The following is a 15,138-nucleotide window of genomic DNA, read 5'->3' as shown; positions in this document are numbered from 1 at the left end:
TTCTCACTTATCATCTTGATATAAGATACCAAAAAAAAAAAAAAAAAACTGAACCAGAAAAATATTTATTTGTTAATTTAATTCCTCACCAAGAATATTAATAATTATTAGATGTGTGAAGAATTTATATCTATCTTCCTTACCATTATTCAACCTAAATGCTGCATGCATGAACATGGTAACCTCTCCTGTTTGATATCGATTGATTAATTATTTGGTTAAAAAATTTAAAATATCAAAAAGACTTTGGATATAAAATTAATAAATGTCATTTGAAAGTACTATTATTAATAAACGAACTCGGACGATAAAAAAAATTCAAATCGTCTGATTCGGATTTCAATATCATATCAGTTCTTATAATTTCAAAAACATTTATAAAAATATTAATATTAATTGATGTAATGAAATAAAGGAGAATCCATTAAATGATTACACAGAAACAGACCTGTGTTTTCCTCAACTATGGCAGAGTGCAATAAACTAATTTAGTCGATTTCACTGATAAATTTCATAATAAAATCGAAAATGGATAATACCCATTTTCGTTCATATAATTTAAGGTTTCATCAGTTTCGTGCTCTAAACTTATCTTTATTAGAAAATAATTTATTTCACCATGTCGAACTCGATGCATTTTACTCACCGTCGGATAATCCAAACTTATCATTTATCAAATTTGAACAGATAAATCCTTGTCCGTATTGCCAAATTTTTGAATTGTGAAACGATAAAAAAAAAATATTTATTTATAACCACATGGAGTACATGGAAATCTTGAAACAAAGCAGAGGTACTGTTGCAAGTCCTGGAGCATGAAGTCTCTCTCACAGAAAATCTTAAATGACATTTATTGCACCGTTTCAACCTTTTACCAACGGTCTCATCATACGCCAACAAGTGTTAACGCCCCCCACGAAGCACAGTGAAATTATTTTTTATTTTTATTTTTATTTTTTTTATAGAACTTGATATATACCTCGTTCTTCTTACTAGGTCAAGATATTTTGTCCGAATTTAACCAGCTTGGAGCTGGTGGAACAATATTAGATAAATTTAAATTAAAAATTTCACAATTTTGAGACTATTTATTTGAAACATACAATGCATTTGAATCCAAATAAAAGAATTGATCGTTTGGAATAATTATTTTTCAAAATAGTAAATTCAAATTAAATAGCTTCTTTTGACAATACTTGAGATGTGATGTTACAAAATATATTATTGTTGGACTAATAAAACAATGTATATATATATATATAATATAATGATTTATAATTCTAATATTTTATAAAACTTGACACAAATATTTTCGACGATATTTGTGATCGATATTTCAAAACAAGTAAAATAGTCAAATGAGGTTTTCAAAAATCTCGAAATTTATCCACTTAATTCATTTAAGTAGTTTGCTTTAGTTGGTTAGTTAATTGGTTAATCGATTGATGAGGAAGTCGTGAGTTGTTAGAACGAACTTTGTACTAATAAATGCGTCTCGCGTATTCAAATACTTTTGAGGAGGAATACGGATATTCATGGTAGTAAGGTACTTTTAAAAGGACCTCGAATTTAATGAAAACAAAAGCTTGTGTGAGACGATTTCACGTGTCATATTTTGTGAAACAGATTTCATTTCGGTAATTTATGAAAAAATTTTATTTTCTATGTTAAGAGTATTACTTTTTATTGTGAATATCGATAGTGTTGACCCGTCTAACAGATAAAGATTCGTGAGACCGTCTCACAAGAGACCTACGCTTTAATAAAATAGTAAAACACAAATAGATTTACTTATATATCTATAATATATTTCATATTATAAAAGTTGAAACCGGAGAAATACTAATGTTTCATCATTTACGCTAAAAAAAACTTATAAAATGTGAAGCTCGACTAAACCGTCATTATTAAGAAATTTATAAAATAGTAATTTGAAAAGAAAAAATTAGCAATAAAAAAAATACTAAATAAATTTGCAGTGGGTGTTCCGTACCGTGCGATCCATAAATGAATCGTACTACAATTGCGCTACTAGTATTATTATTATTATTATTATTATTTGAAGTATAAAGGCTGGTCACACCAAACACTAATAATTTTGTCCTGAATTATTCAAAGCATGTGTTTCCTCTTAAATATTGCGGGCAGGGAGGAGCTAGACTTTTCCTTGACAGGCATTCAGTTTCAATTCCACGTCATATTATTTATCATATCCGACATATATCGATAAAAAAAAAATAATTTAGTTTAGTATAATGCAATTTTCAAAAAATTGGTTCAAAATAATTACTTAGGAATCAGAAAGGAAAAAAACTATTGTCAAAATTTTCAATATTTCATTTATTCAGAATTTAGAGAGATCGATACTATGGTTTCATTCATAAGTTTTTTTTTTTTAATTATAGTTAGATATATCTGAACCTGACTCAAGTTCAATAATTTAAAACTGAAAATAATATTTGATAACTTGACTTAATTATTTGTCCTACACATATATAGAATGTTCAGGCCTTTATTAATTCTGAGACCTACACAAATATAAACAATTACAGATAACATAATTGATATTATACTCATTTCTTAGTATTTATACACAGAAATCATATAATAGATTAAATTTCAATGTATTAAATAACAATTAATGAAATATGGTTGTTGATATAGTTAAACTAATATAATTTTTTTTTAGCAAAAATAGTTGTGTAAAGTAAGTTGCTGATTATATTAAAATAATATAAATAGATTTGATTTTATAAACAAGTATTATCAAACTTAAATAAATTCAATTACATAAAAACTTTTGTGAGAGAACCTCACTAGTTAATTTGTAAAACAGATCTTATATTTGGGTCACCCATTAAAAATATTAGTTATTATACAAAAAATATTATTTATTATTACAAATATGTATAAGATCGACTCGTCTAACTTACTAATTAAATAAAACCTTTCGAAAATATTTTATTCTTTTATTCACTTTATTTATCTGACAAGATTTTTCTTAATTTGAAGATGGGATATTTTAAAACCATCAATTTACTTTATCTTTATTAAAAAATTTGCATAAAAAATTTTAAAAATATTTAGGGGGGCCTACGTGGGCTTGCACCCTTCCCGTCCCTTACTTACCCACTAACGGAGAGGCAACTTGAGGGGGCGGTGGTCGGAGGCTCCGTCACTGATTGCGGGTGCATCAGTGAACGCTGTGATACCAGTTGAACGAAAATGTTAAAAACCTAACTTGAAGTGGGGTAGATCCCGATTTAACTAACATTCGGATGCTAATAAATTAAGACTGGACAAACAAAATTAACAAAAAGAACAATGAAATTTAATATTTTTTCACATTGAAATAAAATAGATTGATCGAAGAAAAAAGTTAAGAAATCGAAATATAACTTTCGCTAATTGCAAATATTTCCAAGTTTTGTTCGAAATTGAGATTAATATTCCACGCAAAAGACATTTCTCAATTAATAATTTTTAACTTCTTTCAACATTACTAAAAATATTACAATAGAATTCTTCCCGAAAATAACGGGTCCACAGACCAAAACGCTCGAACTTTAGGTTTAAACCCCGTATAAATTTTATTAGGGCATCCACATCCGTCGGAATTAATTCATGTTAATAACTCTCCATCTCATCAAAAATGATGGGGTCCACGAGCCACATATTCATTACATTAACACTTCCCCATTATTAACACACACCCACATTCATTTAATTTCAACTTTCATTATTTATGGGTCCCACTGTCCACTTACTCATTTTTTTATATTTTTAATATTTCAATATCTTTCTAATATTTTTAACATTTTACAACAAATATTACTGAAAATAAATAGTATTATTATTTTAAAAATAACTTATTTTCAATATTCATTAAAATATTATTAAGACATTAAAAAATAACTTAATTCCAATATTTCAATTTAAAAATTTATTACAAATTTGACTGAAAGCGTACACATAGGAAACAACAGTTGAACATAATGGAAAACAACATATAAATCAAACATTTTGAAATTTGTAATAAACTGACTTCAACTTGTACTTCGTCTTCGCTTGTTGGGCTAGAGCTGGAGCTGGAGCTCGAGCTGCTCGAAGAATGAGACATTATATACAAATAAGGATTAAAGAAATAAATATTGAACCTACAAATAGAAGTATGAGAATGGTAGAGAATATATATTGAGTGTGGTTGATGAGTAGCAATATGTTGGATGAATGAATAAATTTGTAGAAATTGATTTGTATTTATAGTGATTTTTTATTATTATTTTATTTAACTAGTCGTTGTACTTTGTATTTTATAATATTATTTAAAAACTAGCCGTTATAGTTTGTTAAATATGATATGTAGTATGTTAGCGACGGTTTTACAAAACCGTCGCAAGTTGCGATTTTTTTTAAAAAAATAAGAAAGTAGTGACGCTTTTGAATTTGCGACGGTTTTTCAAAAACCGTCGCAAATTTCGGATTAACGGCGTTCATTCTGATGAATTTTTCTGCTGACTTGGCACAAAAAATTAATAACACCTCCACCCACATTGGTGCTTTAATGTTAATGGGTGTTAATAACACCCATTAACATACCAATGTGGGTGCCCTTAGGTCAATGATAACAATTTGACTGACGTGCGATACTCAAGTCCAAGCTTGGTAATGGTTTTAAAAAATATTTTTTAATTTTTTTAAAAAATAGTAATAAACACACATATTTTCTTAAATACAGCTATTAATAAGTGATGACTATTTTTAAAATGTTTTCTTCACACGTAGTAATCAACCAAAACTTCATTTGCATAGGCTACTTTTGACAAGTAAAACACAACGTTCAAAGCTAAGCGATTCAAACCCAGCTACCGACACATAACATGCAAATGTCTCAAAATGATCAAAACATCAACAAAATTCGTGTTTAATCTCAAATCTTTGTTCAAACACTAGACACGGATAAAATCCTTGCGATCTCAGAAAACTATCAAAATTATAGGAGCAAGAATTGTTAACCAGCAGATGACGAATTACAGCCTCCTCCCCCTTCTTCCACCCTTTCTGCGAGTGCTATCAGTGGGAATTGGAGTAACATCCTCTGGATTCGAACAATAACAAGAGGTCGTAAATATTGTGATAAATTCATATTAAATCAGAGATGGGGTTTCGAAAATTGAAGAATCTGAGGCGATATATATACCTATACGCCCAATTTTCATGCCAGAACGAGCAAGGGCTCGCAGGGCAGACTGGGCACCAGGACCAGGAGTCTTGGTCTTGTTTCCCCCGGTAGCACGAAGCTTAATGTGAAGAGCATTAATCCCAAGCTCCTGCATGATAGATGTGCTCGTCAACGAAAAAAAAAAAAAAAAATAATATACCATGATATTTAAGGCATGTGATGGACTATAAAACCTTGCATCGCTGAGAAACATCTTGGGCTGCAAGCATAGCAGCATATGGAGAGGATTCATCCCTATCAGCCTTTACTTTCATTCCACCTACAACCAAAGATGCGTTGATACAAATTAGACTGCTGCTCACAAAAATATTTCTAAACCACAGACATGATAACCGATATTATACATTTGTCGAGAAGTAAACATAGGCTAAAATTGCATCTCTCAAAGACAAGAATTGCCTCACAAAACAAGTAGAAGAAAATGTTATCGAATTTCCATAATAGCATGTTGATCAAACTTATCTAATATATCGAATAAAAACTTAACCTAGTCGGTTTACTGATACATGCACCTTCCACGCATAATTTTGCAACCTTCCAATAGCCTTGACTATGAATGAAACTTTTCAAAGGCACGCCCAAGTGGCCCATTAAAATGCAGCTAAGATTTAGATTCTGTTACTGTAAGTAAATTTAAATCTATTCCTAATAGGACTTTTTATAGAAAAAGGGATCAATTCTAAAAAAACCAAACAAATAACAGTCTTTGTATCATGCCCCCAAGTTGATAGTGCAACAAAAGGACTAAAACACAAATCCCCATTTCTCACATGATATTAACCTCATCACCCTACTGCTGGCCAATTTTCATCAATCCCAGTCCCTTACCCTTCTACTGGTAAAGTTTCCACGTACAATATCAAAATGCACAGTTACTCAAATGACAAACCATCACTCCACAGCTGGATTTGCGGCACAGCAAACATATAGAAAACCGAAGACAAATGGCTAATTCCATACCTGTAATACGAACCAAGGTCTCCCTTCCAGACAGGTCAGTCACATGCTGCATGCAGAAAGCCAAATCGATCAGAGATTACACCAATGCTTTTCTAGTGTCGTCAAAAACAATGTAAAAAAAAACATAATTTCATGAATCAAATCCAATACTCACAATGAAGGTGTCATTGAATGAGGCAAAGATGTGAGCCACACCAAATACTATTTCTCCATCCCTAGTGGCAGGTCCAAGAGTGACATTCTCTTCCTTGGGCTCTCTGGTCCTTCTTTTCGACTGTCACTCCAAACAGAGCAGATTACGAAAAGGAGAAAAAAAACTGAAATTAAACGCAAGACTGGAAAAAAACACAAATGCCACCAAAGAGTTTCACTGCTATGCCAACTCTTATAAAATTGTAAAAGTTGAGTCTTTGAGTAGATGCAAATTGAGAAGCCGCAAATCTTATGTTATTATTTTCTCGTGCAGAAACGAACTAATACGGGCAATATCAAAACAATAGAACCAGAAAAGCACAACCTGAGATTTACAATGAAGAAGCTTATTACAGCTAAATAAAAAAATCTAACCAAAAACCATGAAATAACCCAGATTTCGTTTTGGGGAACATAATACAGGATCCAGCCAATTTTGTGGAAAAATTAAAAAATGAAAACTTTACACAAACAAGCAGAGAGTATTATTCAAGAATCACATTGATTCTCCACATTGTAATATCCACGAGCTACAATTAAAAATAACCAAGCATTCGTACAAACAGAGAATGTAAATCACAAAATATTCGACCGAATTTAGAACTCGAAATCTAAAACATAGTACCAAACACCATTTCCACCGGGAAAACAAATACGAGGATAGTGATTAACCGAGATCATAAAGAAAAAACAAATCATTGAAATGAATGCCAGACTGATTAAAACTGACCAATTACTGATACAAACGCAGTATAACGAATGTTCGTATGAATCAGATGAAGCTTTTGAAGAAGATTACCATGTCTTGGCGCGTCTGAGAGCGAACAGGGAGGGCTTCGCTGCTTCCTGACTTCCGATGAACAAAGAGCAGCTGGTATCCACTGGAGCCCCGGAGATGCTATGATTTATGGCTAGGGTTTGGGGTAGACGATAACTTTTATATTCCACAAATACCCCTATTCTTTTGTTTTAAGTACGGAGAAGGCCGAAACTCCATTTTTGAGCATATTATTAGTAATTAAATTAAATTAAACTAAAACAAATTAAACTAAAATAGAAACCTGATTTGTATGTGTTACTAATTAAAAATTACATCGCCGATGTTGAAGGTTGAAATCCTAAATTTTGTTGATTTCATGTTCGAGTCCTACTGATTGCGGGTAATTTTCTAATTTATTTATATAGATTTATTTGTTTCTTTGTATTTTTTTTACCCAAGATAAACAAATCTCCAGTACATGCTTAATTTCGTCAATAGTACAAATAATTACATTATATCTTTGTAGTATAGAAATTATACTTGTACTTAAAAAAAATTGAAATAACATAATATTTTTATTTTACCTTTGTTTCACCAATGATTCAGTTTGAATAGATAAGTTCATTTCTAAATTCCTTTTCATGTGAGGAACTACAAAAATATCAAAATAAAAACTTTGCGTATCAAATTCCCCCACCTCTATCAAAACTTTATGCCTTTGAATTTGAATCACAAATGTATCCTATTATTTCCATCATTATGAATTTTTAAGTTTTCAAATAACGACAGTTTGCTATCAACTTAGACAGCGTAGCAAACGAATTATAATATCAAAGTTAGAAAAATAATTCAAAATCATACATATTATAATTTGTGGAAATAATTGAACTTTAAAAGGAATATAGCATCAACTAAAGCATATTAGGCGATATAACACCTAGTTTTACATTATTGTAATTTCCAAGCACTTCAATTTATCTAAAAAATAATTGTATCCCCAATACTCATTCTAATTTTTACTCTATGTTTAAAAGAGTTCATACATATAAACGAACCGAGCTTGTTTGTAAGATTTTCGATGTGGCTTAAAAAATATTTTATTCATATTGGTTGAATTCTAACTAAACTTAGGTTCAAATTAATTTATTGGAATATTTTGAGTCGAACAAAAGCCTAAATTTGGTGAAAAACATTTATTATTGTGCATAATATCCAATGCTTAGAAGAACATTTTTAGACAATTTCCTCGTAATAGATGAAACAAAACTCATGAAAAGTAGGAAAACGAAAAGGATTTAAGCATCACAACTATTACAAAAAAGATTAAGCAAAAAACCCAAATACCAACACTTCCTCCATCCTCGTGCGTATCTTCACTCCATCCCAAGACTTCTTTTTTGTACCTGTTATCCCTCGAATCCACTGAACTAATTCGATCCTTTTCAGCCAATCTAATGTGTGTTGTAATGTGAGGAAAAACTTTTTCATATGACTTCTCTCCAATCAAAAGATCAGAGTGGCCAAAACCATCTACTACAACTCTTTCATGCCTATAATTTGGCTGGTGTAGCTTCATGTACTTATTAGCAAGAAATGAAGTTTCTGGAGTAACAAGAAGCGTACGTCCACCGGAAATGTACAGTGTCGGTAATGCCATTCTTTCAGGGTGAACCATGTATGTGTTATTGCCGTTGCTATCGAGTATGAACCCTGCGTTGCAAATCTTTCTGAGGTGTGTGAATCCGGCCATTGGAAGACTTGTGACATTGATTTTGTTTAGCCAGCAATGCATCGTGTGGCTTACGTTTTCATGCCAGAAGGCATTTCCGAATATGCCAGAGAAAACCTCACATTCGTCGCAGGCGCACCTCTCGCAGCGTGGGATTAAGCGTGCTATTGATTTGAGGAGACTGTATCTGAAACTTGTGGTTTTTCCGAGCAGAGGTAGTGTTTTGTTCTTACCTAGTATCGCCATTGAGATCTAAAACCATGTCAAAAATTTGATTGGTAATTATGATTTTACTTGGAAAAGCACCTTGTAATGAGTAATAATCTTAAAAATGTAGAAATGGCTTACTGGAGTTAGGGGAAGCCACATTTTGACCAAGGAAGATGTGGTGAGCTTGAAAAACATGGAAGAGTTAGTACAAGACAGAGAAGCTATTTTCTTTGCAGAGACGTGGCCTCCCATAAGTGCAATGTGAATGGCGAGGCCTCCAACACAATGCGCGACTATGTGTACTTTCGTGGGTTCCCCGTAGAACTGAACGATCTTATCGATAGCTGCAGAAACATGAAGCACATTAAACTTGTATAAACAGCAAATATTGAAGCGTTCATTAATCATATGAAGATGTATAGTATTTGTTAAAACTATCCCAAAAGCCGGGAGGATTCTGAAGTCGATATAGTATATACCAGCTGTTATGTCAAATCTTCCAATATCATCAACTGAAAAACGATCTAAAGAATACGAAGGATGCACTCTTGTCCTCAGTAGCCATACATCATGCCCCTCTTTTACCATAGTTCTAACGAGATCGTTAGGCTCCGTTGGTAAGCTATAGCTTTCGGTTGAGTACCCATTGATAAGCAAGACAGGATATGGTTTTTTCTTGTACACAAGCTCTCCGGTGCTTTGGCTGCTTTCCCATTGCTGGCAAGAGATTATAAAGTCGTCGTCTGCAAATTTACATTATCATGTCAAGCTGGGAATTTTCCTGTCAAAATGTAGCAAACAAGCATTGAATTCTGTTAAGGTCCAGACTCCTTACTCGTTCTAATCTCATGAATCGTACTGTCTGGATAAGGGCCGGCTTCCAAGTCCTTGGAGGCGAAATCGAGGTGTCTTCCTCGAGGTTCTTGGAGGATGTATGTTCTCCACAGAGATTGCAAAAGAAGATAGACGAAAATTCTCTTGCTTCCACCTTCAAGGCTCCATAAGCTTTTCATAAGCTCAATCGTTGAAATATGAAGCTTCCCTTGTAGATTCATCGATTCTCCTTCTTGATCATTGTTTGTGATTTTTCTCAATGTCACGTTCAATGTCGTGGATTCGCTCCATGCATATAGAGCCAGAAGAGAAGGATTCATTATCTTTTTCCCTTCAAGAAGATATCTGCAAAATCAAATGATTGTCATTACTCATCACAGTCAGGAAACTTATTCCAGACTTAAGTATACGAGGCAATAAATAATAACAGAATCAGACCTTGAACCAGAAGATGCTGCGAGGAGGAGATAATAATGCATATATTGTGTATAAGGAGTTCTGATATCTGTTTTGCACAAGTCAACTTCACCATGAATAATATACATTGAATCGATTTCTATAGCCTTACATACGACATGCCCACCAACTCTCCCTCGTAGAAGGGGGTGAGATTCTCCAGCAACCATACCCTTGTTGTCAAGATTTCTCGAAAATTTTCGAATTTCATTTTGAGGTAAGCAGTACATGGCATGCCACCAACTTGGCCTCTCATGGTTTCTTGAACCATAACTTCTGGTCCACAGTCCCATCATCTTACTAATTGAGATCGAACCTTGTTTTGTATCGAATTTTCTACTTCTGATGTACCCACTAGCATTCTGTACAAGGCGTCTGGATACGTGCTCAGCAGCCGTAGCAATAGTTAGACAAGGGTTGATTCCAACAGAGCAGGGAATCATTGATGCATCACAAATGTAGAGTCCAGGGTGCACCCCGGTTTGAGACATGTTATCAAAAACTTGACCTGCAGGATTGCACACACCAGATGAAACATTGGAAGAAGCAATACACCCGCCTAAGTGGTGTACTGAAGTGCTCCTATATCGTGAAATGAAAAGTGTTCCTCCTAGTCTCTTAGCGAGTTTTTGGAAAGCTTCGATCTTTCGTGGGAGCAGAGGATCGTGAGGGGGCTGAAAGCGAATTTTGCATGTGCTTTTTTCAAACGTGAGCCTCCCATTACTGTCATCATATCCCATGCCATTCAAAGCCATTTCTTGGCTGCGTTTCGAACCCATAAGATGCTTGATGCTTTCTATTATTTCGTGTAAGAGCCAGCCCCCGGATTGCCATTTATACATAATACCTTTAATTAGGAGGCGAGGATAAGCCGCTGGGATTACTGCACTCTGAAGCAAGAGATGAAAGTCTTAAAAATCATGCCGGTTCAAAATCTTTACTCTGTCCTAATTTCATATAAAATTTATTATCAATAACCTGAATAGTGATCCCCAATGAAGAAGTGTATGATGAAGAAATGGAAGGTCCAGGTCTTTCATGGAAAGGGATCCCTGAAAACTGCTGTTTATTTAGACCTGATGCGTTCACCGGGGCCGAGGTTCCGACCAAGTAAGCAACATTATTGCCATTGCAACTCAATCCAAAGCCAAGCTTCTGTGAAACTGATAATCCTCTCATTTGAGATTGAGAAAGTATTTTGGCTGTACCAAATACTCCACCTGCGAAAAAGAAACTAAACTTATTAAATTTACAACCTTAAAACAAGGTTGCCACTAAGTCATCGACTCATCGCCAATGCAGACGTACCTGAAAGAATAACGATATCAGACTCAACATAATCTATTTCATTGAAAAACACAAGCCATCTACGCCTGGTTTCGGTTTTGAATCTTCCTTCTTCTTTGCGTGGACTGTCTTCGTAATCGTTTCTTACAACATATTGAACCTCGCATTCTGTTTTTATCGTACATCCTGCCTGTAACCAGAAAATTTACTTTAAAGTTCACCTATAACCTTAAAATGAAGAGTACAAAACAAATGGTTAGATTATCTTGTTTTATTGATGCAGAAAACATACCTGGATAGCAGAGAGCAGGTAATTTTTATCGGTTGAATTTTTCGCATTGTAAGGACAGCCAGCAAGACAATTCCCACATGCGAGACAACTTCCAGTCTCTCGATTCTCCCCGTCTTCATCATTAAAATTCACGCTCAACTTAAGCAGAGAGTCGGTATTCGTATTATAATCTTCGTCAACCACATCTTCCATGATCTTAGCATTCTGAAACTTGAAAGGAAGCTTCTGAATCCTTAACATATCCGAAGCTAATGCCTCACATCTCTCCCAATCCTTTTCCCAATCCTTTGGCCATTTCGCATCCCTTCGTGCACGTACGGGCGTAGGCATCATAACTCCGGCGTTCACTAAAGAACCGCCACCTAAACCACATCCCATTACTGCAAGAGAATCATCTTGTTGATACATCTGCAATATTTTTTAGTTGATCAATCTCGGGTTAACATCGGTATCTAATAAGAAAACATGAAAACTACATTTCATATTGGAGCATAGAAAATTACAGCAACCTGAAAAAGAGCATCTTTTGGACCAAAGTTGAGTCCCAAGTTGCTGTTTTCCACCCTGACAACAGATCTAATCTTGAAAATGTCTGTTGGAAAATCCCGAGCTTCCCACCTACGACCTTTCTCCATCAAACAAACCTTAAAACCCGCCATCGAAAGTCGACATGCAGGTACAGAACCGCCATAACCGGACCCAATAACAATTGCATCGTATCCTTGATCATTCCCAGTATGATGGAAATCCTGTAAGTTCGATTTCTCCATTTTACGAATGCATGCTTTGGGCACTACCCGCCATTTAATATTATATTTATATTACCAACTAGTTGCATCTTAATTCAATATTTTAAGTCCGCAAGCTATAGCCAATTTTGTTGACTTTGATTTAATGTAGCTAATAATTATTGTAGACTGCATGTTGAAGTAGGCTTTAGTTGATTTAGTCATTTAGACAGAAAATCAATATGCAATATAATTGATAATCTTTGTATGCAAGGTTAACTTGCTCCATCAAAGATTAAAAATATGAATATGTAAACCATGAAAATACATTCGTACTATCTCTAAATACATATTTATGGTCGATGAGCGTTCGAAAAGAGTTTCATTTTAAGGTATAGCAAACATTTATTAGAAATCTATATGTACGTATTTAATCATCCGTAACAAACAATAAATATGTATGACTGGTTCTGGTCCAAATTATGCTTGGACACGGATCGTAGATTGGTTAATGTTGTACAGAGCACGAAATGCCAACAATAGGTTGCGGCACAACGAGCAAAAGTAAGAATAAAGAATAAGTCAATTAATTATTAATGACGCTGCAAGATTTCTTTGCAAAGAAAAATTCAATAGTCAAGGCACCACGGGGTGTCATTTGCTTGGCCCGAACCTTTTAGATTCTTCAAACCTTGATATTCAAATTTTACTACTTGCCTCCTACTCGCCTTGACTTAATAATTTCATTGTCGTTTTATCGTAAGTTATAGACAGGGCAAACAAACTTCTGCTATCGATGTACAAGCACTGAATTCGTGTGGCCACTAACCATAGGAGTCAACCTTTTATGTATAAGCTGTTTTAGCATATTTATCAAAGGAAGGATCATTAAAGTTTCAAAATCTCGGTCCCGCAAAACATCATGTATTTCATTAATTTTACTGCAGATCAAATAAGTGATCGTGGAAAAATACATTACACGTTACTGCAGATCCCGTCGAAGCGGTTCAGCTTAGTCTGTTGCGATTTCAACACATTTTTTTAAGGCTTCTAACAGACTTATCATGATTCTTGGTTCTCCTGGAGGTGGTTCATCTTTCAAGGGTCCATTTCTTATGGCTCTGAACAAGGGAAATACACTATCTTCAGTAGCACCAGATACCAAGCAATCTATGTACACAGCCACTTCTGGTTGCCCATCTTCAACACTAATGAATCCAAGTCTTGCTCCACCAGGAATTTTGTCCACCTGTTTATAATTTTTTAAAATTATATGCTTTCAAATTACGAACTTACAACAGGTTTGCATAGTCATAGGATTATAATTGGGAAGCCGGGGAAAAAAGAATACGGAATTTCATTATAATCTTTTTATTCAAACCATAAGCTTATAAATTTAGGAAAATAGTCAAAATAATCTACTAAATTGACCTATTTTCTGTTTGGTCCTGGAAGTTTTTAAATCTAAGAAATAAGGTTATGCTTTGACTTTTGGTCTTTTTTCGGAATACATAAATAGATCAAAAACCAAAACATATATATTAAAAAGAATTAAATTTCGTGTTCTTTCGACTTTTCAATGGACCGCTAATGCAGTTTGCTTAAAAACCAATTGAAAATGTAATAACTAAAATTTATTAATCCAACCTTGAGTGGCACCGGAAGTGGCAAATTAGCACCTTGGCAGAGACTGTTCCCCCACTGTTAACCCATGTCACAAATTCTCAATCAAATACTATCCCACGATGAATATATATAAAAAATTAAGACAGTCTCACCTTACACGAACCCATCAAGATTATCTTGAAAATTCGCGGTTCCGAAAGTCTAAAAAAAAGAATCGAACCTGGAAGAGTAGGGCTTCGAATCTGGAAAGGTCAGTGTTTGCTGGTAGTTTCAGGGTTCCCAAAGAAATCCCACCTTCATCATCATCTTTTACGGGAATTATGTCACCTGGTGATGCCTTTAAGATTGGAATAAGATTTATTTTACCCGAAAATCGGAAAGGGTGATTCAAGAACTGAACAATGTTGTTGTTGGAGCTGAATTTAGGAGACTTGGGATAAGTAACGATCGGGCAAAAACAAGATTTCAGGTGGGAGGAGGCATGAATTATGTTAGCTACTGGTCTAACTGCCATGGAACCAAGAATTCTTCAGATTGTGTTATGTGGTGCCAAGGATACGAATGTGGATAAATATGCTTACAAACTATTTGAACAAAAACAACTTATCGAAGACCTTCAAATGTATAGTTTGTTCAATTAAAATAAAATATGGAAATGGATATTTTTAAAGTAAAAAATAGTAAAAAAATAGAAATATTTAATTGCAAGTTTCCAAATAATTTATTAAAGAATTGTGAAAATATAGAGATAACTGAAGAAAATATTTATTTGAATAGTGTGAAACGGTCTTAGGGATCGTATTTTGTGAGACAGATCTCTTA

At 33.9% G+C, this 15,138-nt stretch overlaps 3 protein-coding genes across 3 annotated transcripts; all 3 read right to left on the bottom strand.

Annotated features, from left to right (window-relative positions):
• Positions 1-4,843: 4,843 nt before the first annotated feature.
• LOC140826064 (small ribosomal subunit protein uS11x) lies at positions 4,844-7,339 on the bottom strand. The gene is made up of 6 exons (XM_073188176.1): positions 7,194-7,339; positions 6,357-6,476; positions 6,203-6,248; positions 5,416-5,501; positions 5,201-5,330; positions 4,844-5,098 (listed from the first exon to the last, which is right to left on the bottom strand). The coding sequence occupies exons 1-6, from the start codon at positions 7,194-7,196 to the stop codon at positions 5,031-5,033; spliced, it is 453 nt and encodes a 150-aa protein (XP_073044277.1). The 5' UTR covers positions 7,197-7,339; the 3' UTR covers positions 4,844-5,030.
• A 1,004-nt stretch (positions 7,340-8,343) lies between these two features.
• LOC140826062 (uncharacterized) lies at positions 8,344-13,445 on the bottom strand. The gene is made up of 9 exons (XM_073188174.1): positions 12,472-13,445; positions 11,963-12,370; positions 11,692-11,860; positions 11,362-11,603; positions 10,366-11,273; positions 9,929-10,272; positions 9,573-9,836; positions 9,232-9,437; positions 8,344-9,135 (listed from the first exon to the last, which is right to left on the bottom strand). Exons 1-9 carry the CDS (start codon positions 12,730-12,732, stop codon positions 8,422-8,424), a joined length of 3,516 nt encoding a protein of 1,171 aa, XP_073044275.1. The 5' UTR covers positions 12,733-13,445; the 3' UTR covers positions 8,344-8,421.
• A 133-nt stretch (positions 13,446-13,578) lies between these two features.
• On the bottom strand, positions 13,579-14,906 carry LOC140826063 (uncharacterized). Its single transcript, XM_073188175.1, has 3 exons — positions 14,537-14,906; positions 14,338-14,391; positions 13,579-13,939 (listed from the first exon to the last, which is right to left on the bottom strand). The coding sequence occupies exons 1-3, from the start codon at positions 14,828-14,830 to the stop codon at positions 13,703-13,705; spliced, it is 585 nt and encodes a 194-aa protein (XP_073044276.1). The 5' UTR covers positions 14,831-14,906; the 3' UTR covers positions 13,579-13,702.
• Between the last annotated feature and the right edge of the window lie 232 nt (positions 14,907-15,138).

The sequence above is a fragment of the Primulina eburnea genome, chromosome 3, assembly GCF_022965805.1.
Source record: "Primulina eburnea isolate SZY01 chromosome 3, ASM2296580v1, whole genome shotgun sequence".
Classification (NCBI taxonomy): domain Eukaryota; kingdom Viridiplantae; phylum Streptophyta; class Magnoliopsida; order Lamiales; family Gesneriaceae; genus Primulina; species Primulina eburnea.
The sequence above is the reverse complement of the archived record's forward strand: the minus strand, read 5'-3'. Positions and strand labels throughout refer to the sequence as shown.